The sequence below is a fragment of the Caloenas nicobarica genome, chromosome 3 (assembly GCF_036013445.1).
Source record: "Caloenas nicobarica isolate bCalNic1 chromosome 3, bCalNic1.hap1, whole genome shotgun sequence".
In the NCBI taxonomy this organism is placed as follows: domain Eukaryota; kingdom Metazoa; phylum Chordata; class Aves; order Columbiformes; family Columbidae; genus Caloenas; species Caloenas nicobarica.
Genome location: NC_088247.1, coordinates 79,856,296 through 79,880,321, shown reverse-complemented (window position 1 = coordinate 79,880,321; position 24,026 = coordinate 79,856,296). Strand labels below are relative to the sequence as shown.

Here is a 24,026-nt window from a genome sequence, read left to right as displayed (position 1 = left end):
TTTATAAAAAGACTTGAAATTTCAAGAGATTGCTGGGAGACCTCTATTCTGTGAAGTCAGCTGCTTTCATTTTTAACAGAGACTTGTTGTCAAAGGTACAGTTCTTCAGGGCAGTACAGTGTATTACAGAGCAACAGAATTTTTGTTATTCAGTCTATCACTTTAAATGCTTCCATGTCCCCAGAAGCAAACATAGATCCTCACCTTATTTTAGAGCAGGTTTTTGTATAATCTTGTTTCCCATATAGTACTGTTTCTGGACGAGAGCATTAATACCTATTCAAGCAGTGGGATTTTTAGTATTTCATAAATCAGAATGCTCATTGACTTGAAGATTGACTGTAGGCTACAAGAGTGTATTAATAAAGCAGGGCTAAGTCAGAGTCCTCCCACCATTTTGCTGTCTATAAGGATACCTGTGTGTATTGTGTTAACTCAAGACTGGGAGGGGAATTGGCTCTATCTAAATGACAGAGTATTGCTCATTGATCTAATGAGATACAGAATAAGAAGGAATAGAGCTTAACTTTTTATATCCATATTGTTAGAAGATACTTATTGACCCAATTCTTGCTTTGTTTGGGCCAATTTTCTTTCCTTTTTGCCTTGAGTAAGATAGGTCTTATATACCGAAGTATGTTTTAGCCACCTTGTTTTACTGTAGTCCTCCACAGGCTGAACCGAAACTAATCCTGTTCCAAATTTGGGGAGGGGGGCAAAATAGCAGCAGATTATTGTGTTAAAAGACAAGAAGAAATAATTCTGGTACTTTCAGAAACCTCGTATTTAGGTTTTAAACCAACATGGAGACTTTCAAGTCCATTTCTGTAGCTCACAAAACACTTTTTCTGGTAAAGATCATATTCTTTAATTGATAAGGGACATGTGTTTCAATCCCTTTTAAGACAAAGCAGTAGCTGGGTTATTAGTTCTTTGATAGAATCAAATAATCCCAGATAACCTGGTAAAATAACTGTGCTTGCTACTTTTAAGTATTTTGCTTAAAATGCAAGCCAGGGTATAAGAACTAGCTCTTTCAAGTAGATAGTATGAATTCCTTCTTAGTATATGAAAATTGGTCATGAAAAATAAATTTATATAGCATTTTGTAAGTACAATGTTGCATGAATATGAAGTGATGTCTTCTAAATCACTGCAGTGCCTTGGTGGTTTGCACATTCCCTGTCACAAAAGGAGGGAAGAGGTTATTGTTTACTGCAGCACACATCACTGAGTCACTTAAACCTTCTGATCTTTCAAGAAGTTGAATTCTTTAACATTGATTCTGTTCCACAGACCTGGCTGTAGTCTAGACTTAATACTCCCATGCTATGCTCTGTTGCAGTTGGAGGGGGTAGCGATTTGAGACTTTGGACAGTTAATGGTGATCTCGTGGGACATGTGCACTGCAGGGAAAGTATTTGTTCTGTTGCCTTCTCTAACCAGCCTGAAGGAGTGTCTGTCAACGTGATTGCAGGGGGGCTTGAAAATGGAGTTGTACGGTAAGCATTTGAAACTTTTATTAAAATGCTTTATAACTTAGGCTCACAGTTTGAGAGCATATAGCCAAACATCATGCTGATATTTGGCTTTAAAGAAGGTGGACAAGCTGTTTAGTTTCCTATCTTAGTAGTTGCTAAATAGGTTATGTTTATCACTGAAATATTTGTAAAATTAAATGCGAAGAAAAATTACTCTTTCTTTCAGACTGTGGAGTACATGGGACTTGAAGCCAGTACGAGAAATAACATTTTCCAAGTCAGCCAAACCTATTGTAAGGTAAAAATATCTTATGTACACAACAAATATATTTTTCTCTTTGGGGGAAAAAAAAAAGCCTTGAGTGTTTAACATGGATTTGTCTTGAGAACAGGAGGTAAACACCCATGGCTAAAAAGAGCAATGTAATCCTAGTAATTATTCATGAAAGCAAAATGAGCACAAGTGTACTGTATTTGTAATGACAGTAATAACTAGGTTCTGCTGCTGGCAGATAGAAATTAGCAGGTTTCCCTTGAGAACCAAACAATAGCTACTCTTATTGTTAAGTTTATTTTTTCCCCCAGAATCTGTGTAAAAAATCATGAGAACCTTAACTTTGCCAGATTCAAATAGTGGGTTTTTTCTCCCTCAGAAATAAATGAAAACACTGCATTTTCCCTGACCATTTTTTATGATGCTGGAGGGAAGCAGTGGAGAAAAGAGTAAAACTCAGAGGAGCTTGCAAACTGCCATTTTGGAGTGCTTGTGTAATTTTCTGTGTCCCCTTGATTTATATAAGCAGATTTATTCTCATGCCAAAGTGTTTTCAGAACACAAAGGATTGAGTCTTTGATATCCCCAGTGGTACAGTAGTCTGCACAGAGGTCTTAGAGTTATGCCAAAATTTAACATCTTACTATTAGCACAGTAACAAATCACTCTGAAAAATTGTTTTGACCATTTCTGAAATACCATTTAAAACCCAAACCACTAATCACCATTTTCTAGAAATGAAAGACATCGTCTAAAGCAGTTATTGTCTTTCTGTTACCTCCTTTAAGAAGCATACTTCACAAAGCTTGTTGATAATGATTTAGTAGCTATTGAATAATTTAAAGTTTCCTGCTTAAATGAGGCAGAAAATGGATGCTGACCTTCATGCTCTCTAACACTACCTGTGGCATGACTGAAGGGCTTTGCTACTGTTACAGCTGAAGAAATGCCCGGCTGAACAAAAGTCCTGTGCTGGGTCATGAAATCTGATGGATTTAGTTTCTGCCTTTGTCAGCCAAGCAAGTTCACAGGGTGCTCAGTTTTGTTGCTGAAAAGCCTTTCTTTCAGAAGTAGAAGGGGCAGCCCAAGGAGAGAGTAGGATGCCACTACTGATCCTACCCTTTTCTCTGACACTGCAAAGAAAGGAGTATGGAACTGCATGGCATGTTGAAGTGCAGGACAAAGCTGTAGTTCAGCCTGTTTGGTTACAAAAAGTGAATAAGCAGGTATATGCAAATATATTATTATGTAAATGTACTCACTGGGTTTCTCCTGAGAGCTAGTCTTTGTTGGCTATATTCTTAGAGGTTTTTAAATGTCTTCTAGAATTTTAAATAGCCAAAGCTGATGTTAAAATAGCTTGTCTTGTTTTTCAGCCTTACATTTTCCTGTGATGGTCATCACTTGTTCACAGCTAATAGTGATGGAAATGTTATAGCTTGGTGTCGCAAGGACCAGCAGCGCTTGAAGTTACCCATGTTCTACTCATTCCTTAGCAGCTATGCAGCTGGGTGATGACTGTTTTTGCTGCTAGCTTCTGTCTCTGATGCACTTTAAATCCAAAATAGATTATAGAATCTCTTATTTAACTGGATTTTGAAGTAGTTTGAATATCTCTAGAATGACTGAATACTTTTTTTTTTAAAGAGCAGTCTAAGGTGGTTGTAAAATTGCGTATGTGCATGCACAAACCTGAAGCATATCCAGGTCACCAGGAAGCTCTGGTCATATACTCCAATACCAGCGAAGTGACTCATAAACACTCTAACATACAAGGCAAAATGCTGCAATACAAAACATAATAGTGTTGGGGTTTTTTAAAATCACTTATTGGACAGAAGTATTTAAAAAATTGATAATGCTTATTCTCCCTCTTATGTTGTAAAATATTGACAGCATAAAGCTTTGTAAATATCTATTAAAATGTCAGCATATGTATATCTGATTAGTTGAGCGTGGTATAGTTAGCTCTGGGATAAGCAACCTAAAACCTAAAAATCCGAGACCACTTAAAATTGCTTTTTTTGAGAAGCAAAGAACTTAGTAGGTGCTTTTTGCACCAACCTACAGTATTGTAATGCTAAAAACTTAATTTCTTTTTTCTTTATATTTGTAATTTTTGTCATCTTCTCTGTTAATATAACAGTCTTTGCAACAGGCAAAAATAAAATTTGTCTTAGTGATGGGTAGAGACCTCATGGCATCATAAAGCAATAGTTAGAACATGTTTTGATTTTATTTTTTAATGTAGTGCTAACTCCTTAACTTTGTAACACCTAGCTATTGCAATTCTGTGGCAGAATATATATTATATACATACACACAGCTTATCTTCCAGCGCTCTAAAATAAGGTGTTAAAGAAGGCCCAGATGTGCTCCTGTTCTAGTGTCATTGAAGTTCAATACACTGTAAAATGTTTGAATCTAACTGCTTGGATAATCAATGTTCATAGGCATCAGATGATTTGGAAGAGTTTATACAGATACACTGTGCAAATGTTATTTATTCCTAGGTGCTATTTTTTGAGGGGAAAAAATAAGCCTCCATTGTGAAAGGCTTAATGAATTTGAATTCTTAGGCCAGATCAAAAATAAACATTTCAGTTGATGGATATAAAGACCTTTAAACCTGACACCATGAATGAGTGCCTACTAGTCATGCAAATGGTAAAGCAAGAATGCTACACAAATCTGATGTAGTTACATTTTTCTTTTAAATGCTTTGCTTTTTCATCATTGACATATTCCACTATTGCCATACAGATGAACTGCTGTATCTTTTCTCATGTGTAAGGTTCATCTACCTTCAAAACACTGTATATGAAATTGTCAATTTGTGATGATGACATACACACAAGAAATCTTCATACTTCCTTTGAAAATTCCAGTCTTCAGAAATTCTTGCAACTTCCTGATTGAAGAACTTTTCAAACTAGAAAAACTTAAGAAAAGTATTCTCATAGTCCATGACACAAAGACTGATCTTTGGTTCAATTAAGCAAGTGGCTACATACTGTATGAATTGAATTTTAAACTGCAGATTTTGTAGCAGTATTGTATGGGATGGCTTTAGTCATATTCTTCACTGTCTAAATATTTCAGACTGAAAAGCTTCCTGGCTCATGTTGAAGTGATGTGCTTTATTTAAGAGAAAAAATACAAATATTGTGGTTTTGGGGTCCTCTTGTGCTCCCTGGTTTGGGGTGTTGCTCACAAAGGCTTATTTTTTATAAAGTAGAATTCCACTTGTTACAAATCAATATGCAAAATTGCTGGCCTTGTAAAGAGTGCAATATTATATATTTTTATGTAAAAATAAAAATGATTTTTTGAAGCAAGGAATATTTATTCAGCTTAACATTCTGGAACTATTAAAATAACACTGCAATAGTATCTGTGCATGATGTACTAAAATTTCTTGTAAATGTCACATTCCATGCTGTCTTTGTATATACACTGTCACATTGTTGGGTAATAAACAGATCTTTGTACCAAATTGTTTGAGATTATTAGAAACATGGTTTTGGCTTAGTTTCACCTCTTCTTTTAGGTATCTTGCAAACCTTTCTCCAGATCCATTTCTGCTGGTTCTCATGTCTAGCATTTATTAACAAAGTGAGGAAGTTATGCTTATGGACTACATCATGTGGCTGTCAAACTGCATGGGGGAGTGGGGCATATCACTTTGCACATGTGTGCAGGTGTCCTTCCTTCCCATGGGGTGTGTGGCTAGAATTTAGATAAAGTGATGGCGCTCAGAACAGACACATTCCCCTTCCTCCCAGCTGCCTCCTCTTGAAAACCCGACTGGGCTAACAAAAGGCAGAGGAGCAACTCCTTGCAGGGTTCTCGGAAGGAAGAAAAAAGTGCTGAGTGGAAACTGGGAGACTGGGATCTCTGGGAACCTTCTGACAGAGGATGGAAGGCTCTTCCAGATGGAAGCCAGGGTTTGGGAGAGGTGTGGCAAGGCCTATCTATCTGATACCGCTTACAGGATTCTGTTGTAAACCCAAATAATTATGTTCTGATGGTGAAGATATGTGGTGATAAAGCAAAGGGGAGGCAATAGCCAAATATTCACTTGTGGTGGGGAAAGGAGAGACTCTGAACCATTTCTGAAAAAGTGGATCTCTGGTTTAGAGCTCTGCTGTTTAGACAAACCTATGACAATGAATAGGAGAAACAAAAGAAAATCAGTAGAGAACTGTTATCTGTGAACCAAATTAAACCTGATACACTTTTCTGCATGAAAAATGGTTTCTGTGGGGAAATAAAAACACCTTTCAGCTCTTACTATGGAACATCAACTTTAAGGATCTTTGCATTTAAACCACAGAGCTCCTTCATATTGAGCAAGAGCCTCCCTCCCTTTCCAGGATTTCTTGGTTTACTATGATTGGAGGATTTACTATGCATTTTGTGGAGAAGAACTCTAGAGAGCAGTGAGGGAAAGTACCACTTGATTTGCTACTAACAAACTTTTAGTTTGCGTTTGAGTTTTCTTCATGCTTTGTTTTGTTTAAAGCTGTATTGGCTTTTTTTGTTGTTGTCTTGCATGTGCAAATGGAAGTCACACTTCCATATGTTCCTACCTTATCACAAAAATGTGAAACAAATACTATTTGAAAGCTCTGCTTGCCTTGAAAAATATCCACTGGAACATTAGTTACGCTTCTAGAGCTACAGACATCACTATTTTCTTTGCTACTGTAGAAAGTTACAAACTACTGATGAGGGACCTCTGTGTAGAGATTTGCTTGCCATTACTGCTCTGGAGTGGGGTCATAAAGCCACTAATTTTGCATCTGGATTTCTGTAATAGGGTGTGCTGTGTATTTCACAATTTGGGCAGGCCACTGTTGAAAGAAGATTAAGATGACTAGTCTTGATTAGACTCTTGCAATACCCTGGGCTACCCAGCAGAATGTAGTTGAGTAAAAACATAAGCTCGCTCAGAGTTTCCAGCTTTGAGCCAGCATTCCCAGGGAGAAAAAAAAAATCCATATTCTTTAATGCAATTGAATAAGGCCCACATAAGCCTCATTGGGGCTCGTTCATGTTGATTCGAGGAACAGAAATTTGTGCTAGCTGCTACAGGTATTGCATTCAAAGCCTATAGGCCAACTCTGGTAGGAGATTACTGGTTGTGGTAGGTCATATGAGTTTGCAGACGAAAAGAAAACATGTCTATACATGATGAAAATATATTTTAAAGCAGCCATTTCCCCTCCTTATATTCTGGTTTAAAAAATAAAATTGTTAGAATGCAGTGGTAAAAAACATTGTTGCAATCAGTGACAACTGTCTAATCATTTGAACCATCTAGCAAGTGCTCTTTGCCAATAGCATGTAAATTCTTTGGTAAATAGAGCCTTTTGTATAATAGAATGATGATGGAATTATATGTTAGTGGAACAGCAGCACCATGGGCCAGTTAAGTTTCAGGTCAGTTTTTGGAACTCTAGTTAAATAATTCAGTAATGTTTCCCCTTTTCCTGCTGCATTTCCTCCTCCCAAACCACCACGCTGAAAACCATCGAGTCAGTCTTTGAAGAGGCAGCGCTTGCTTCAAAGCACTTTTAAAAATGGGGCTCTTCCCTGTTCTCTTTCATATAGAAAATAAATGTGACTTGGAAATGCTTCTGCTCTGTTAAGATTGAACGTGAAAAAGTGCTGATAGTGGGGTAAGAGAAAAGGGTGACAAATGTATCTCTCTCCACAGACCACCTTCTTGGGAAACAAAAGAAATGAGATTGTGATGATGGTACTCCTGCCAACGTGTTAATTATTGGGGCAAACAATTTTATCAGTAAAAAATGTTAATTGGCAGTTTAACTGCTGATTACCTTTATGGTTTAATCTCAAATTGGTAATGGAGAAGTATATACAAATCGATCTATAAAGCTGAATCGTTTTGTTCTGACGTAATAGACTTGACAAGGTGAGGCTTAATGGTCCCTTTTCCAGAGTGGCTCTTCACCGTGGGCTTTTTTTCTTTTTTCATTCTCCGCTTCATCCTCCTTTTGTTCGGTGCGAGGCACGGACAGGGACTATGGGCTCTTACCTTAAAACACCTGTGTCGTACAGGCTTTGCCCCTTTGATATATTAGAAAGGCCGGGATGACTGTCTGATCTCTGGCGTCTGCAGGAATCAGGGAGGGAGGCAGCTGCAGCAGTAAAACGGCTGCGACCGCGGGCCGGGACGCTGTTGGCAGGTGCCGCTGCCCGGGCTGGAGGAAGGTAAAGCTCGAAGGCGGGACAGGGCGCTGCGGGGCTGTGCCTGCGCCTCAAGCCGCCCTCACGGCCAGGGCCGGCTTCCCGCCCGGTGCTCTGCGGGCGGCTGGCAGCGCCAGCCGTTAACGGCCGCCGCGCGAGGAGCGCCGGTGGCCGAGCCCGCGCCGCGGGAGGCGCGAGGGCGGTGGCGGCGGTTGGCAGCGGCCGCCCCGCCCCGCCCGTCAGCGCCGGCCGCGCCATGTGCCGCCGCCGGGCGCCGAGCCGGGCTGCCAGCAGCCTGCCTGCCTGCCGCCGCCGCACGGTGAGTGTCCCGGCGGCGCCGGACGGGACCCCGCCGCTGCGCGGGAGGAGGTGGCGGGTGGGCCGAGGCGGGATGGGGGAGGTTGAACCGGCGGCGGGGGCGCAGAGCGGAGGGTGGGCGGCCCTGGCCGGTAGCAGCGGTTCCGCGCGGGGGTTTCTCCGTCGCTGCGCCGGCTCTGGTGCCCTGGGAAACCAGGGGCTGCCTCCGCCCGCCCGGGGCGCGACCGGCTGCGCCGACCGGCAGCCCGGTTGGTCCCGTCGCTTTCGGTAAACAACGGCGCCTTCAGCCGGCGGCGGCCGCGCGGCGCGGAGTTACCCGGTTGCCCGCAAAAGTCAGGTTCGGGCTTTGGGGTTCGCCGTTGTTGTCTTCGGCGGGGGATCGTCCTCCTCCGAAAAACCTGCTTTCCCCTCAGGCGGGAGGTGGTCTGGGGTCTCTGCCCAGCGCGCCTGTGCCTCTCCCTTCGGCTGGCTGGTGTGAAGATGCAAGAAAGTGGCTGCTTTTCCTGCTGACTGGTTCGCGCTGCCGGAGGAATAAATCTTACTGCCCAGCTGCTGCTGGCGGTAATTACTAATGTGCGGTGCTGTAAACTGCTGTACAGCAAAACGATTAAGGCAGCGCAGTGAGACGAAAAACTGAGAGTCACAACTCGAAAAATGTTTCTGTCCTGCAGGTGATAAAATGCCAAGCTTCTCGGAGGCGTTTCCTCTAATTCCTCACGATTCCGTTCAAATACATTTTAAACAGGATTTAAGCGGAATAATCAAACCTCCCCATAGATATTTTTTTAAAGTCACAACTATCTTTTGAAGTTAGCCAAAGAGGTACAAGAGTCGGTAGGTCTCGTATTTCTGTCTTAGACTTTCTAGATCTCTGATGATTTGCTGGACTGTATGTGCACGTAACCAGTATGCTGATGACAAATATATTGCATAAAAAGATTGTCCTTGTGAAATGTCACACGGGTTCTGCCATAGTTTTCTTAAATTTTTAAATGTTGAGAAGCAAGCTGATATTTTTTGGATAAAAAAATCTTTGGGCGTGTTGGCAAGAATTTTTGGAACTTGATGGTTGGACTGGGTATAGTACCCATGTTGACAAAAACGGAGATATTGAAGTTTAGCTGTTTTGCAGTAACGTGATCAGCAGTTATTTTTTAACTCCCCATATTTATGGACTTAAAATGATATGCTCTCCTTATTGTGAGCAGTAGTCTTGCCTTTAATTGTGTCTGCTCGTACTACTAAGCTTCTCCTAAGTGGATGGAGTATAAAATTGTAGTAATTTTCTATTATGTCTTCATGCAGCCATGGGATAGAGAAAGCAAAAAGATTCCTTAGCTTCACTCTCTTTTTGCAGAGCTACATTGGATGCAGTAAATCTTGGAGTAAGAACTGAGATAGCAGGGGCAGTCGTTCTTATCCCTTCCATGCCCTGCAGATGAAGGGGAAATTACCAATGTTGTGTGGACAGTGACACTAGCTCAGATAGCTAGTGCACTCGTGCAGGGGTATTTTAAGTTTCAATTACCTAAATAGCAACGGTAGAACTCCTTTTTTTTTTTTTTTTTTTTTTTTTTTTTCCTTCCCTTCCCCTGAAATTCCTTTGATATGCCAGTTTGGCATCAAACAGCAACAAGGCTGTAAATTTTGCTGTTTATATTCCTGGCGTGTTTGCAAGTGGATAATGAAATGTGGGGATCTTTTCGCACTTTAGAATGTGATTTGCAGGTCATTATTCGTGGATGACTCCCATTAGTATCACTGGAACTTGGTTGCATTATTATATTAACTTTTCTATTGCACTCCATGGTCCAAGAAGTACAGAGCTTGTGGGCAAGGTGTGCTTCAGAGTTCTGAATCCCGGGTTCTTTAGTCTAGTAATTTCAGGTCCATTGCTTTAGACTTCTAAAAGAAAATAGAAGGCACCAAACAATTGGGTTTAGGGCTTTTTAGGTTGAATTCTACAGGTCACTCTGTTGGCATGGTGTTTTAAGGTTGTACTTGGAAGTAGAGGGGGGAAAGCTGCAGTCCAGCTTTTCATCCCTGTCTCTTGTAGAAGTCCATACTGAAGAGTTTGAAAATTATATTTTGCTTCAATGTTACTCAAATTTTGAGACATTTTCAGCATTTTACTAACAAGTATTTATGAAGTTGGGTAAATGTAGGTTGTACTCTTAAAACTATGCAAGGTCAGGCTGTACCTGCAAATATTTATGCAACTTCCTGGGTTATCATAAGTTGGCCTTTGAAGTACTGCTGGGTGCAATTTAGTCTGTTCTAAAAACAAATAATGAAAAGTTGCTCTTCATGAGCATTTTTATGAGCCCTGGAGATTAAGATCTTTGGCAGAAATGAATTAACTGCACCCAGAAAAAGCATAACGTTGTAGTGAGGTAAAAATCCCCAAACCCCTGAAAATTCAGCTCGCTGGGAGGCTGTCGCTACACAGATTTCAGGAGCAATGCTTTAAGAAACGAGGCGTGCCAGTCAGCAGAAACTACTTGGCTGAAAAAGGCCATGTAGCTGCTGTCACTATTTTTTGTTAACGCAATCATCATTCCCCTTAAAGAAAAGAGTCACAGAGACTAGATTAATGAGCTCAGTGTACTGCATAAATATACACTGGACAGATGAGCTCCACTATAATCTAGGTCTGCTGGCATGCGTCAGTAACATGTAGGCTGCACGTAGTCTGATCGCTAACATAATTACTGTAACTACGGTGATTATCCAGACCTGTGTACATCTGTATTGATCTAACTTAATAGGGGGCTGCTGGAAAAACAGCCAGGAATGAACATTAGCAAACCCAGCTGAGTAATTTCTGGTAAATGCTCTTTAGGTAATTTAAAAGATGTGGAGAAGTTATTCCTTTTGAGCATCAAAAGGAGCATGTCCAGCAGATCGAGGGAGGTGATTCTGCCCCTCTGCTCTGCTCTGGTAAGACCCCACCTGGAGTCCTGTGTCCAGCTCTGGAGCCCTCAGCACAGGAAAGACATGGGCCTGTTGAGGAGGGTCCAGAGGAGGCCACCAAGACAATCAGAGGACTGGAACAGCTCTGCTGTGAGGACAGGCTGAGAGAGTTGGGGTTGTTCAGCCTGGAGAAGAGAAGGCTCTGGGGAGACCTTATTGTGGCCTTTCAGTACTTAAAAGGGGCCTATAAGAAAGATGGGAACACTTTTTAGCAGGGCCTGTTGTGGTAGGACAAGGGGCGATGGTTTTAAACTAAAGGAGGGCAGATTCAGGCTAGACATGAGGAAGAATTTTTTTACAGTGAGGATGGTGAAACTTTGGCCCAGGTTTCCCAGAGAGGTGGTAGATGCCCCATCCCTGGAGACATTCAAGGCCAGGCTGGACGGGGCTCTGAGCAACCTGATCCAGTTGAAGATGACCCGGCTCATGGCAGGGGGGTTGGACTAGGTGATTTTTAAAGGTTCCTTCCAACCCAAATTTTCTATGATTCCATGGGCTGCCACCCAGATACAATACAAAGCTAACTGTGCCTTCCCAGGGGTCTAAAGGCCTCGAGAATACTTGACTGTTCAAAAGGAGCTGTCTTAGGAGAGAGGGTCAGAGCCATTTGTCAGGCTGCAGCCTCCAGGGAAACACTGAGAGAGAGTGTTTAAAGGAGGAGGCTTTCTTACATTCCAGGGGATGATTGTTCAGGGAGAGGGTATGTAACACACTCTCGTTATTTTTTTTTTTTCCTCTCCAGAGCTTTATTTCTAAGTAACAATATTATTTCCTTAAAGAATATTAAGCTTAAGGTTATTAAAGAATGTCACAGGTTCTAAGGGGAGCAGAAGCAGTTCTCAGTCAAAACTTTGTTTGCAAAGAGGACCAGTTCATTGCAGACTGGTTTGAAAGTGAGTACAGTTCTCATTGTCAACATCACTTAACATATAATAGAGCCTTAACTGATGTGCAAATACGTACTATATTTGCAGGGAGTGAGAGAAGGCAGAGGTATATGTAGTTTGGTAAATGAAATATGAAACAGGAGAAAACCATCCTATGAAGTTCTGGAACCAGAACTGTCTGTATGAAAAAAAAGAAAAAAGAAAAAAAAAAAAAGATACTTAAGTGGATGCTAAGCACTTCCAGAAATACGGTGGTTAAATATTTAAGTGCGTGTAAAGGCCAGGGTAGGCGCAGGATTTGGAACAGAACGAATGTTTGTGCTTCAGAGTTATAAACAAATCTCTTACTCGGGATAAGTGGAAATTTTCTCCAGTGGCTGAACCACATAGTGCTAGACTTCTTTTTTCTTTTTTAAAGTTCTTTTTAAAATGAAGCCTCTTATTCTGATTGTTTTCTGATATTGTGAAATCATTTACCAGAGAAGATATATAATTTCTTTTTAAAATTCCCTCATTTGCTGTTTCAGAATATAGCTAAGAACATATTCTGTTTGTGGCATTGTTTTGGAAATACGGTTTGGATTTTTTAAAGCACTTTTGTGCCTAATGGCCTTTTCAAAATTCCATTACAGTTTCAAATAGCTGGATGTACTAGAACAGTGTTCTCACCAACTTCTATGCAGGGAGTGATGGTTTAAATTGTCTGGCTCTAAACTTTTACGGTTTAAGGGAATGAATAGCCAGAAAAGCTTGGGACATCTGGAATTCTCTGGCCTATTCATGCAGTTTCAGTTGCTTAATTCAGTTTATCTATATTATTCAAAATTAAATTTCTAATTTGCCTCTGTAGTTGAGCTGTGGCAAATGTAGAAATGGCTCTGTGACTTCACTTAGCTTTGACTTTTTTGGCCCTGTGGTCATTAGTAGTCTAGCTGTGGAGATGATAAAATTTAAATGATTCATACTTGTGGGGATATAATTTTGTGAACGACGAGAAATGTGTTTATTCTTATCTATATGAATAGGTTAAGACTTAAAAGCTAGGGTGTGGAGTTGAACAAAAAGTCCAGAGATGACCTGTAATTCAGAACCTCCTGCTCTTGTGAATATTGCTTGTCCACTTCAAGTCAAAACAGATCTGAAAATTGTTTGGAGGCTGTTGGTTGTGGGATTTTGTACCGTACATGACATTTTATGCAAAGCCAGTTCTTCCACGTGTATTTAATCCCGTGCCTTGTGAGGAACACAAGTTAAAAGCTTGTAAACAAAGACCCAAGAAAACAAAAAAAAAGCTAATGTGTTCTGACACGGTTTTAGTTCATCAGAGTGCACGCCAGGGTGAAACTTGTATTCCATTAAAATGACACACTTGTGTACAGAAAACCTGGTCTTTATCTAAGCATATATTAAAGCTCTTGTTTTATTTGGCCCAATTAATCTATTTTAAGGTAGCATTTCCTCTGCCTAGAGTTACACAAGTTCTGAAGAAGATTGTTCTGCTTTTTCAAATTCGTCTTGAGCATGTTCACCATCGTATTTGTATTCCGCCATCCTATTTTACAGCACAGGTTGCCAGTTTTAGAAAGGAGAAGAAACAGTTATCTTTGAACATCTGTGTTTTGCAAAATCAAAACAGTTAAAAAGTTATTCCTCCATTCTGTTTGTGCTTTGGATTGTGTGTTCTATTGACTCTCACATGCTTAAGACATTGTATATAAATTATTTTTTAGAAGAGCATTTCCTGTGTCCTGCTTAATTTCCTGTTTGTATCTTATACCCCAGTGATTGGATCAGGTAAGTTATTGAGGTTCAAGAAGGGAAATCTGTGCAGTTCTAGGTGTGCACTTCTTGTCCAGAAATAAGCTGGAAGTATTAATTTTGAAAGACCTGAGTTTAAAACTCGTTTGACAGCAATACAAAATGCCATGTTTTGTGTGCTTTCTCCTGCATTCCCTCTGCTTCTGACACCCAGTGTCTTTTGCCTTGCCTAACTTTGTATTGATTTCTGATACGCGGCACTAGACTAATCTTGCTTCAGGTGACACTTGTGGAATACCATGCATACAGGACCACGGACAAGTGTTTTGGCTCATCGAAACCTCAGTGCCTTGTCTTGGTAGTATAAGTAGTCCAGGACCTATCTAAGTCATCTGTATCCCATCTTACCTTTCTTTCCATGTGGTCTCGGTCCAACTTCCAATGACTTCAAAATAGTAACTGTGACTTGTGCTGGATCAGCGCGAGTGTGGTGTCAGCACAACGTCTCCTAACATGCAGACCACATAGGGCATATATGTTGTCAGTTTATTCAAGGTTTGAATGTAGTCATCTTGACTAATTGGGTAACAATGCTGACGACTGTGTGATACCAAGTTGACTTACCCTCAAGACCTCAGGGAGCAGCAATACAAGAAATCCAAACACTGACATATCTTAATTAGATGTCCCTTCCTGAGAGCTGCAGAGCTCTTAAAAATAATGCATTCCTATACTGTATAGTATACTGTACTGGTTTTAAGTCATCTTTAGACTTCACTGGGGATGTGGAAGCAAAAAGTTGGAAACCACTGCATTATTTCTTCTTTTTACTTCATTTCTAAACTCCTTAAATCTATAGTCAGAATTTTACCTAGTTCTCTGTCTTAAAATTTCTGTCTTTTTTATGCCTGGTGAGAACAGTGCAGCATTCATTTCCATTGAGCACATTTTTGAATTTGTTTTCAGGTTAGTAGGTGTAATTGGAGTATGGAGCCAAACTGCGTAATTGCTGTAAGGTCTGTTTATGAACAGCTGTTTTGCTTTGGCAATCTGAACCAGGGCAACCATTTCTACACTGAAATAATGGCTGCGTACTCTGCATTTGTGTTTTCAGAATTCAGATTGAATACTGGAAGTGGAGGATGCAAATATGTAATGCAATAAGGTGCTGTTGAACAAGAGAACAGAAATAAATTATGTCTGGTTTGTATTTGGGACCTACAGCTTGGCAGTGCCAATGTGATGGGCGAGGGTCAGTTAGATTTTAGATAACTGTCCTGTCATTGATTGCTGTATTTGCTATCCGTGCTTTTAAATTGTCTCAACTTTGTCTCTTCTAGGGAAAACAAAATGAAGGAACTGGTGTCAAACAGTACAACCAATATATCTCAAGCCAGGAAAGCTGTGGAGCAATTAAAAATGGAGGCATACATGGATAGGATGAAGGTAAACTTGGACATATTATTGGTATTTTGAATTCACTCACTAGTTTGTGGTACAGCCTTCCTTTAATTTTGTAGAAAAACTCAATCAGCTGAAATAAAAAATCTATGTTGAGCTATAAAACAATGTTCAGTACTGTGAAGTAGTTACGTACTAGCTGCTTCGTTCTAGTGAAGCGATTTTCAAAGACTGGCTTCTAGTCTGCTTCTGTATGAGTGCCTTTTATGTCTGTCAAAAGTGGCATTTTGTAAAATACTTAAAATCAGCTGGCAGATGCACAGGTGCTCTTCTTTGTTACCTGTAGCTGGTTATAAGTACAGCTCAGGTTTCTTTGTTCTTCTTCTTTAGGAACTGGAATAAATATTTTAAGATATTGCAATACTTTTGAATAATGATGAGACAAGCTGAATTGCTTTGAATTGTTTTGTTTCAGCACAGGCATCATTGCACAAAATATATATATGATTGCAATGTTCATTTATGATTCTTCACACTCGTTAGCCAGTTGTATGTGAGGATTTGGTTTTATCGTGCCTCTAAATGTATGTGAATTAAATATTTTAACTAAAGGCACTATTAAACAGAGGTTCTCAACATTTTTAACCAGAAAAGCCTGTCATTCTTCCCTGTCATTCTGCCTTCCACTAGGCTAAAATTTTGTGGATAAATCAAGTACCTAAAAACTAATCATGTCATCGAAAGTTTTAAGAAAGCAATGCTCATCTCCTTTGTGCTCTTTCGCCCTGTCTTCACTCTGTGCTTCTGAAAATAGGGAATAATTATTTGGATGAAAAATCCAGCCTCTACAAGGAAGAGTTTAAACATGGAAAGACTAGAAAAAGGAATGCTTTTAAATCATCAGTTTTTCTTCAAACAACTGTAATTGAGTTGTTACAAACTGTGTTTGTAACCGAGGTTACAAACTCAGTAAGACAGTTTAGAATTATTGTAGATTAAATTCTGCATGTAGTCTGAACTCAGTCTGTTTGTCCATCCATCCTGTTGTTGACATTCCGCATGCAGTCAGCATGGGGCAACAGTATATAATTACGATTTTAAAATAGTATCAGATCATAAACTCACTAATTAGATGGTATTTATAATTCAGAAATATTAGCGTAATTGACATGAGTAGTCAATCTTGCTTCTATGAAAATAGACATTTCAGTTGCATTTTTGTTGCAGTTTTTAGCAATGTCTTGTAAGACCATTGAATTTGCAAAATTATAGTTTCTATCTTGTTGTGTCGTGACAAATTCATCACGTAATAGATGCCTGTTCACAGGGTCAGGTATTTCTGTTTCCTTCAGTAAGGGAAGGCCTGCCTTTTCAGAATTCAGTGGGGTTAGTCCTCTCATTCAGGTCACATTGCAGCTGCATGAACAACAGAACTGGCAAAGAAGAACAGGTGTGCATGTGTGGCAGAGGAAAGGGTTGGAAAAATATGGCCCAGTTTATTGGAATTTGAAACTGTTTATACCTAGTACATTTTCTTCAACTCGCTTTTATATAATCAGTGGTAACTTTTGCATACCACATCATTAGCTCAATTTTGCAGATAGCTTCATTAGTTAGATGTATAACGTTCTTAATTACATGTGTAAGAAAGATGTAGGTTATATTTACAGTTAGTTTAATTAAAAAGAACACGGTTGTTAGCAAGTGTGGCAGACCTAAAAAACAGATAGCTAGAAAGTACAATTATTTCACCTTCCAAAACAGCTTGGAACCAAAAAGGCACCAAAGAAAATCCTATGCGTTTCAGTATTCTGATGGTTTCTATACCAATAAATACAATTTGTGAAATGTTTAGGTCTTGATTTCTAGAATTTATTTGAACAAGCGTATGAGGGATTGTAAGAAGAGGTTGGTTGGCTTTTTATTCCCTCAAGATCTGCCTTGCCTTTTAATCTTGAAACAGTTGTGTATTTTAGTATAGCCAAATTTTACCAAGAGACTTTCCAAAATTTTGAGTTCTCGGATCATAACTGTAAAGGCAGAGAAATAACCTTACTTCTTTTTTCTGCTTAAACTATTTAGACATTTAACAAAAGATCAGTATTTTTCAAATAATTTAATTAAACACTGTTTTGTAAGTAGCTATAGTCAAGTCGTTATTCCCATAATAGACAAGACCACATTGTTAGCATTAAAATATATCTGTGTTATTGACTAGGGAAATCAGTAGTCCCAGCTAATTTTTCTGCTACAGAGGCACTTTATTTTCCAGGCATAGTGGCTGCTGTAACCAGTAAGAGCTGGATGTGCTCAGTTAAATTCTTCTGATTTGCAAGATGTTGATAGTTATCCATTCCCTGCTGTGTTCTGGATTTTTCAACTGATTTAAAAATCAAGTCCGATAACCAATGGGAACAGCAAGCAGGGCAGTGTTTTGAGGATCCACAAAGACAACTCACTGTTTCAGTGTAAAACAAACAGGGCAGCTTAAAAGGAGAGGATGAATTTATTGGTGTATTGATCGGTTGTTAGAAGAAGTATTACTGTGGTGGGTTTTTGTAAACTATAAGAAGCCCAGAAGAATCGTAAATTGAACCTGCCTTACTTCCTCACAAAAGGAAGAGCAATAAGTAGGAAGCAGGATGTGCAGATTCCAAGCTAAGAAACATCAAATGAAATCAGATGAACAGCGGCCTCATGACTGGTAGAATAATGTGTCTTCCAAAGATGCTAGCAGCGACGTCGAGAAAGCAAAGATAATATTGGTGCTTTATCACAATTGTCCCCGGAATAAAGCACTATTTAATCTTCTCTTTGCAAGCAGAAAAGAAAGGAGGAGTTCTCTGACATGTAAGAATCTTAGTGTATCAGTTATTATTCCATTTTCTTTTTTCTTAAGAAGACAGAAAATATTCCTAAGTGGATCTGAATAGTGTTGGGAGATAAGCAGTGGGATTGCCAATAAATGTGTGTGAATCTCTTTGTTTTACATGTTGAGGATAAGCAGAGGGAGTGTTGTAGCGAGGATGGTAATTAGTCACAATCCATGACAAGACAGATGACATAGTAATTGCAGCATTTTGCTCTGTCATTGAAGCTTATAATTATTAGTGCAGCTAACAGGATTATGTTCTAACTTTGGCTGGTTTTATCACCTCTGTTATTCTGAAACAAAATGGTAAAATTCCACAATCCTTCTGAGACTATTTCTTTAAAGCATCAGGGTTGAGTGTTTTGTTTGTTGTTTGTGGTGGTGTTGTTTCTTGTTTTGCTTTTTTTGCCTTTTTTTTTTTGTAATTTGACAACCAGATGTATTTTTCACTACACAGAATACTTGTGTAAAATGTGAGATGATACCTTTATACCTTTATACTGCATTCCCTCTATCTATGCACTTTAAAAGATTAGAAAAAAAAAAGAGAAATGTTAACTTTTTGCTAGAATTCATCAATCAAACTGGAGTCTAATTTTTTTCTTTAGCCACTTCTGCAAGATGTATAAATTACTTTGAATTTGCAGACCAAGCTGTATTGCATAGGAGAGCTGAAATGATGTGTTAGCTTCATTTGAATATTCAAATTACATGCGTTTATTTTAATTATTAATAAAAGCTATTGTGAAACTGTACAGCAGCATTCAGCTACAAATAAATCTAAAGGTGAGTAAAAACTATGATAGAGTGGCCTTCATATAACTTCCTCCATGGCACAAATAGGATGACCAGCAAGTTATTTTTATAGGAACAAACCACAGCATTGGCCATTAGGCAACCTCTGCCTGCTGACATACGCTGAAGCAGCCGGCTCTGCTGTAGCCATAATGTGACACTCTATGCGGAGGTTGTCAGCCACTGTTGTTCTGAATAATAACACGGAGCAGAAAACTTGCTGGAGGCAACCTTGTATTTTGCTCTTTTTTTGGCCACAGTTCTGACTTTGCCCATCCTGCTCACAACCAGTGTTTTCATTGCACCTGGAATGTGATCAGCTAACATAACTCTTCTTAGTGAGCGGTCATTATTCGTTTCACTGTGCAAGCTGGAGATGCTTCACTTTTAGCAAAGAAATGGCCATAATTCACTTTTATAACTACTGTAATCCCAATGGGAGGATTTCTCCTCCCCGAACCTTTTATTTTTTTAAAGGATGAAAATACATGGCCTAGTACAGGGTTTAGTTTGTGACAATGTGCTGAAATGTAATCATGTTCCTCAGTTCCTTGTTACAGTTTTGTTTTCTACTAAATCATACTATGATTTCTCTAAAAGCAAACTAATTCATGATTTAAACACCGTGACATTGAAGAAAGTCCTTGCTCTGCTTCATGGTATTCCAGCATTAGAGGACAAGTTAGATATAGAAATTTATATTGTGCTTCTGCTAGTGAAAAATCATTTTTATTGTTATATGATCCCCAAGCACAGTAATATGTAGAGAAACAGTTAGAAAGTGATATTACTGGGTTCATCCCTTCTAAGAATGATGATTGAAATTGTACTTCTCTTCCATTGAACAAAAAGCAAGACACTTGGGCTGAATGATTCTTGGAACAAACAAGTTCGTTATGGGAAGGTCAATCTGTTCAAGTCCAGTGTTGGTTCTCTGCTCCTGTAGGGTCAGTCTACTTAAAAAGATTGTTGGTTTCATGAATAAAATAGCTTATTTGTTAGCTTAATAATTGAAGATGAAATGTGCCAGGCATCTTTAATAAAGCTTGACTCTGGGACCCAGAGAATTAGACTAGCTTTCTGCTAGGTTTTATGGCAGTAACATTTGTTATGACATAGCACTGAAAATGTCACTGAGCTTTTTGTGGGCACTTGTGGCGCTGAGTTCGACTTGCTCTGTTTGAATGTAAGAGTTCAGGACTAGCTAATAAATTAATTAGAGGATAGAACTGCCTTAGTTTGAGACATGCAGCTGAGCTGGAAGGGCAATAGAAAAGCGAAAATGTGTATGTTAAATAATTATGAATGTAGTGCTGATTGCCATTACTTAAAAATACTTCCCCAAAATGCTGTGGTGGTACATTCCTCGTAACATTACTGGAAACATGCTAACCTCCTGTTCAGTGGATGCATTCTATCCTAGTGTGTACTTTGCTGAGGTACAGCATAGGTCATTAGCAAAGAAAAGTATATTTTCTGTCTTTCCATCTTTTTTGGGCTTGATAGGAATTTCACAATCTATTTACATTGTGCCTTTCTTTGGAGAATCTGCTTTTTAAAAATTCGCAAGTAAATGTAAATGAAAACTGGAAATATTATAGGATTCCTATGTTTTCTGTTTGTTTATTACAGTTCTACCTCTCTGTACTAGATAGTGCCCTCACACCCAGAGCCTCATTCTTTTGTCAATGCTTAGCAAGTAGCTACTTGAAGTATGTCTGAAAATAACTACAATCCTTTCTTTGTACTTTGAAGTCCGTTATTTTCCACACTTTTTTTGGACCTGCTTCTGTTTTGAGAAGTGCTGGTCCTTCTGAACATCTCCGCTGATTCGCTCAGTTTGGTGCTCTGTCTTCTGCTTGCATTGGCCCAGCGATGTTGTTCACACTTAGTGCTTCTGCCCACTCGTTTGTCTTACAGGCCAGTGCAAAGGTAAACTAATTTTAAGTAACCTAAACATCCTTGCTTCCTCTGCTAGGAGGATAGTCCATCCTGGGATGTCAACCGTAGGTACTTTGTGAGTGTAAAAATTCTACAAAGGCATGTTTTAGTGGATATTTAAAAAATAAAAAGTCACTTATTTTCATTCAGAAGTTAATTTAAAATTTCATGTGAATCCTGATCCAACACCCATTGACTTCATAGGTCCAATCTGGAGCCTACTACAGATTGGACTTGTGCCAGAGCAAGCAGAGTGTGGGAAAGCTAGAGCTAACAGTGATGATATACCTGCTAGAAAAATACCAGAAATCAAATTTGTTTTTCCTCTTCATTATAGTTGTGCAAACATGCTGACCTCAGTGTTTGACTCAGGAGAAGCTGTTATGGTGCTCAGAGAAAAGAGGTTTTTGTAAAGACTTCATATCTCATTTTCTCAATTATCGTAGTATTGAAAACACAATAATAAAACAGAGATACAGATAGTTGTAAATATCTTGCTACCTGAGCAGAACAAAAATATTTCATATATACATTCTAAGTTCTTGAAAAAATAAATGAGTCACGGTCACCTCATGTCACCAATATTCCTATGGCGCAAAGCTGCAAAGGTTACAAGCTTTCAACTACAGCTAAAATGGCTTAATATTTCATTTTTCGTTTCATGCAAAACATCTTGTATACTAACACACTGTTACATTTCTGTAGGACTTTTCAGTAAGCATAAACCAACATTCTGAATTTGGAGACTTCAGAATTGTTCATTTTAGAAGCATAGCAATATTAACATAAAAATATTAAGGTACTGACTGCTCAAGTTTAAATTAATGCTGTGAATAAAGTGCTACTTATTATAATAACTTACTAACCAGAAGATTTAAGTCTGACTTCATTGAAAAGCTCAATATTTAGCTTAAATGAGAACTATGGCACATGATGATCAAGTTTTGCTCCTGGTTTTCTTTTTAATCCCATTGTCATGTGCCTAAAGAACTCTTTATTTGTCTGGTTTGCATCCAGAGGAGCAAAGGGTAGAGAGAGTGTTTGTGGAAAACTTTACAACCGATGACTGGGAGTAAAAGCCGAAGCAGGCGGCCTCTACAGAAACACACTTCAAGGAGAATCCCTATTGCTTATGGGCCATTAGCAGATACATGTTTTAATGAGTGTATGCTCCTGACCTTCTTTCTGATGGAGAGGAATAGCTGAACATGAATCACATAAATTGATACCATCTCATGGCTTAGATAAAAATGTATATAGTGATTACTAGGCCTAGTAAGAGCAAATTCAGAGTTGTGGTCTCTAGTAATTTCAAGGATAAACCAATCTACTCCTATTTGATGACAGCCTCCATTATCATATGTTATATGAAGAATATCTATGCAATGCAGATTGGTTCAAAATTAAGTGTTACAGTAGTTTCTCTCTTCTCTTCTATTAGGTATCCAAAGCTGCAGCAGATTTATTGGCATATTGTGATGCTCATGTTGGAGAAGATCCCCTTATTATTCCAGTGCCTGCATCTGAAAATCCCTTTAGGGAGAAGAAACTGTTTTGTACTATTCTTTGAGTCAGTTTTCAATTAAAAATGTCTTCTGCTAAAATTTGGTATCAGTGTTGCATGCTTTTAGTTTTAGCTTTTTTTTTCTGTAGATATCAATACTTAGCTTATAACTGCAATCTTTTTAGAAGGTAGTGCATTTTCTGGTAAAAAAAAAATAAATCAACCTAAAAACTTCAAGGTAATAATTGTTCTTTCAGACCAATGTACAAGTTTAATTTCAGTTCTTCTTAAAGATTCTTTTGGTCTTAGTGAAAGTATTGAATATGGTATCAAATTGTAGATGCCTTTGCCAGTCATAGATTTTTCTGAGACCTAAAAGAGTCATACCAATTCTTGAAGCTATTTTTAACATTCTTATTTTCTTTGGAAGGTGCATTTAATTCATTTGCCTTTACAAATTTATATCTAAAAAGAGTAGCGTGACCTTTCCTCAAGTAGCACTATTTAGGAAAAAATCCCAGTGATTTATGATGTTTGGAATGATCAGTCTAATACAGTAAGTCGTGTTTATAAATATGTTTTGCGAAGACTGTAATAAACTTGACTACAAGTAAACCAACTATGTAACTACAAGCAAAATCAAGATGTATAGTTACACACCAGGACTGCATCAATAAAACTGTAGAAAATGTGGCTGCTTGTATGTTATTTTGAATGATAATTATTTCAGTTATTTTAGAAAGTAATCTAAAGTGTAATATATCGGCTGTTCCTGAGGGTTTTAGTGGAGGGCGTAAATCTGCCCTGATCAGTACAAGGAGGGGAATTAGTTTTTCTAAGTAGCTCTCTACATGCTTTTGCCTGTGAGCAAGACTTTATGGGGATGGAGAGTAACAGTAGATTAATGTTGTGCTAGAAGAGACAGCGAGACCACTGTGCTAGTGACAGCCACTTTGTATATTTTGTAGCCAAAGATGAGGCATGAGAGAAGTTATCAGCAAGGTGGAGGTTGTGGAGATTGTGGAGGTTCGAGGAGATTTCTTTCTTTTGACTTTGTTTAAAGTGCAGCAAGAGGAAAATAGTGAGGTATGGAATATGACCAATCTGTCTTCAATAAGTAAAATTAAGTTCAATCAAGGTATCTGATGGAAACAACTGTTAGATTATATACTTTTTTTTTTTTAATTCTTCTCCTTAAAAAAAAAGTCAAAGTTCCCCTCTAGTCTGATGTATTAGGAGAGTTCCCTGAGCGCAGTACTTTATATGTACAGTGTGTCAATATACGGGAAGTGTCTCGTGCCTCACGGGTGGGGCTGACTTCACAGGTATTCCAAGCAGTGGTAGTTTCCTTGGAGAACTGCACTGGTCTGAGTGAGCCAAGGCTCTGAACAGCCACCCATGATGGAATGTGCTTCCTCTGCACAAACTTGTTTTCCATGAGCATCTTAAGCACCTGCAAGGCAAAGACTAGGTGAGGAATCGATGGCCTTGGACTGTACTTAAATGCTGAATTTAGATGCTAGAAAAGGGCAGTTTGGTGAATTAAGTCATTTGCATTTAGCCCAAAGTGCACCTCCCTGCTCCAGCTTATTTTTAGCAGTTTACA

At 38.9% G+C, this 24,026-nt stretch overlaps 2 protein-coding genes across 4 annotated transcripts in view; both read left to right on the top strand.

Moving 5' to 3' along the window:
* Positions 1-5,222, top strand: part of LYST (lysosomal trafficking regulator) — an 84,374-nt gene extending 79,152 nt beyond the window's left edge. For both annotated transcript variants that reach the window (XM_065630525.1, XM_065630524.1), the window contains 3 exons: positions 1,346-1,502; positions 1,708-1,779; positions 3,132-5,222. In XM_065630525.1, coding sequence (XP_065486597.1) covers positions 1,346-1,502; positions 1,708-1,779; positions 3,132-3,270 — 368 coding nt within the window. In that variant the 3' untranslated portion in view covers positions 3,271-5,222. The remainder of the gene's footprint in view (positions 1-1,345; positions 1,503-1,707; positions 1,780-3,131) is intronic.
* A 2,693-nt stretch (positions 5,223-7,915) lies between these two features.
* Positions 7,916-23,113, top strand: GNG4 (G protein subunit gamma 4). Of its 2 annotated transcripts, none has more exons than XM_065632036.1 (3): positions 7,916-7,995; positions 15,248-15,353; positions 22,358-23,113. In XM_065632036.1, exons 2-3 carry the CDS (start codon positions 15,258-15,260, stop codon positions 22,484-22,486), a joined length of 225 nt encoding a protein of 74 aa, XP_065488108.1. In that variant the 5' UTR covers positions 7,916-7,995; positions 15,248-15,257; the 3' UTR covers positions 22,487-23,113. The 2 variants fall into 2 exon arrangements, with proteins under 2 accessions (XP_065488108.1, XP_065488106.1); XM_065632034.1 differs by lacking the exon at positions 7,916-7,995 and adding an exon at positions 8,213-8,290.
* Positions 23,114-24,026: the final 913 nt, after the last annotated feature.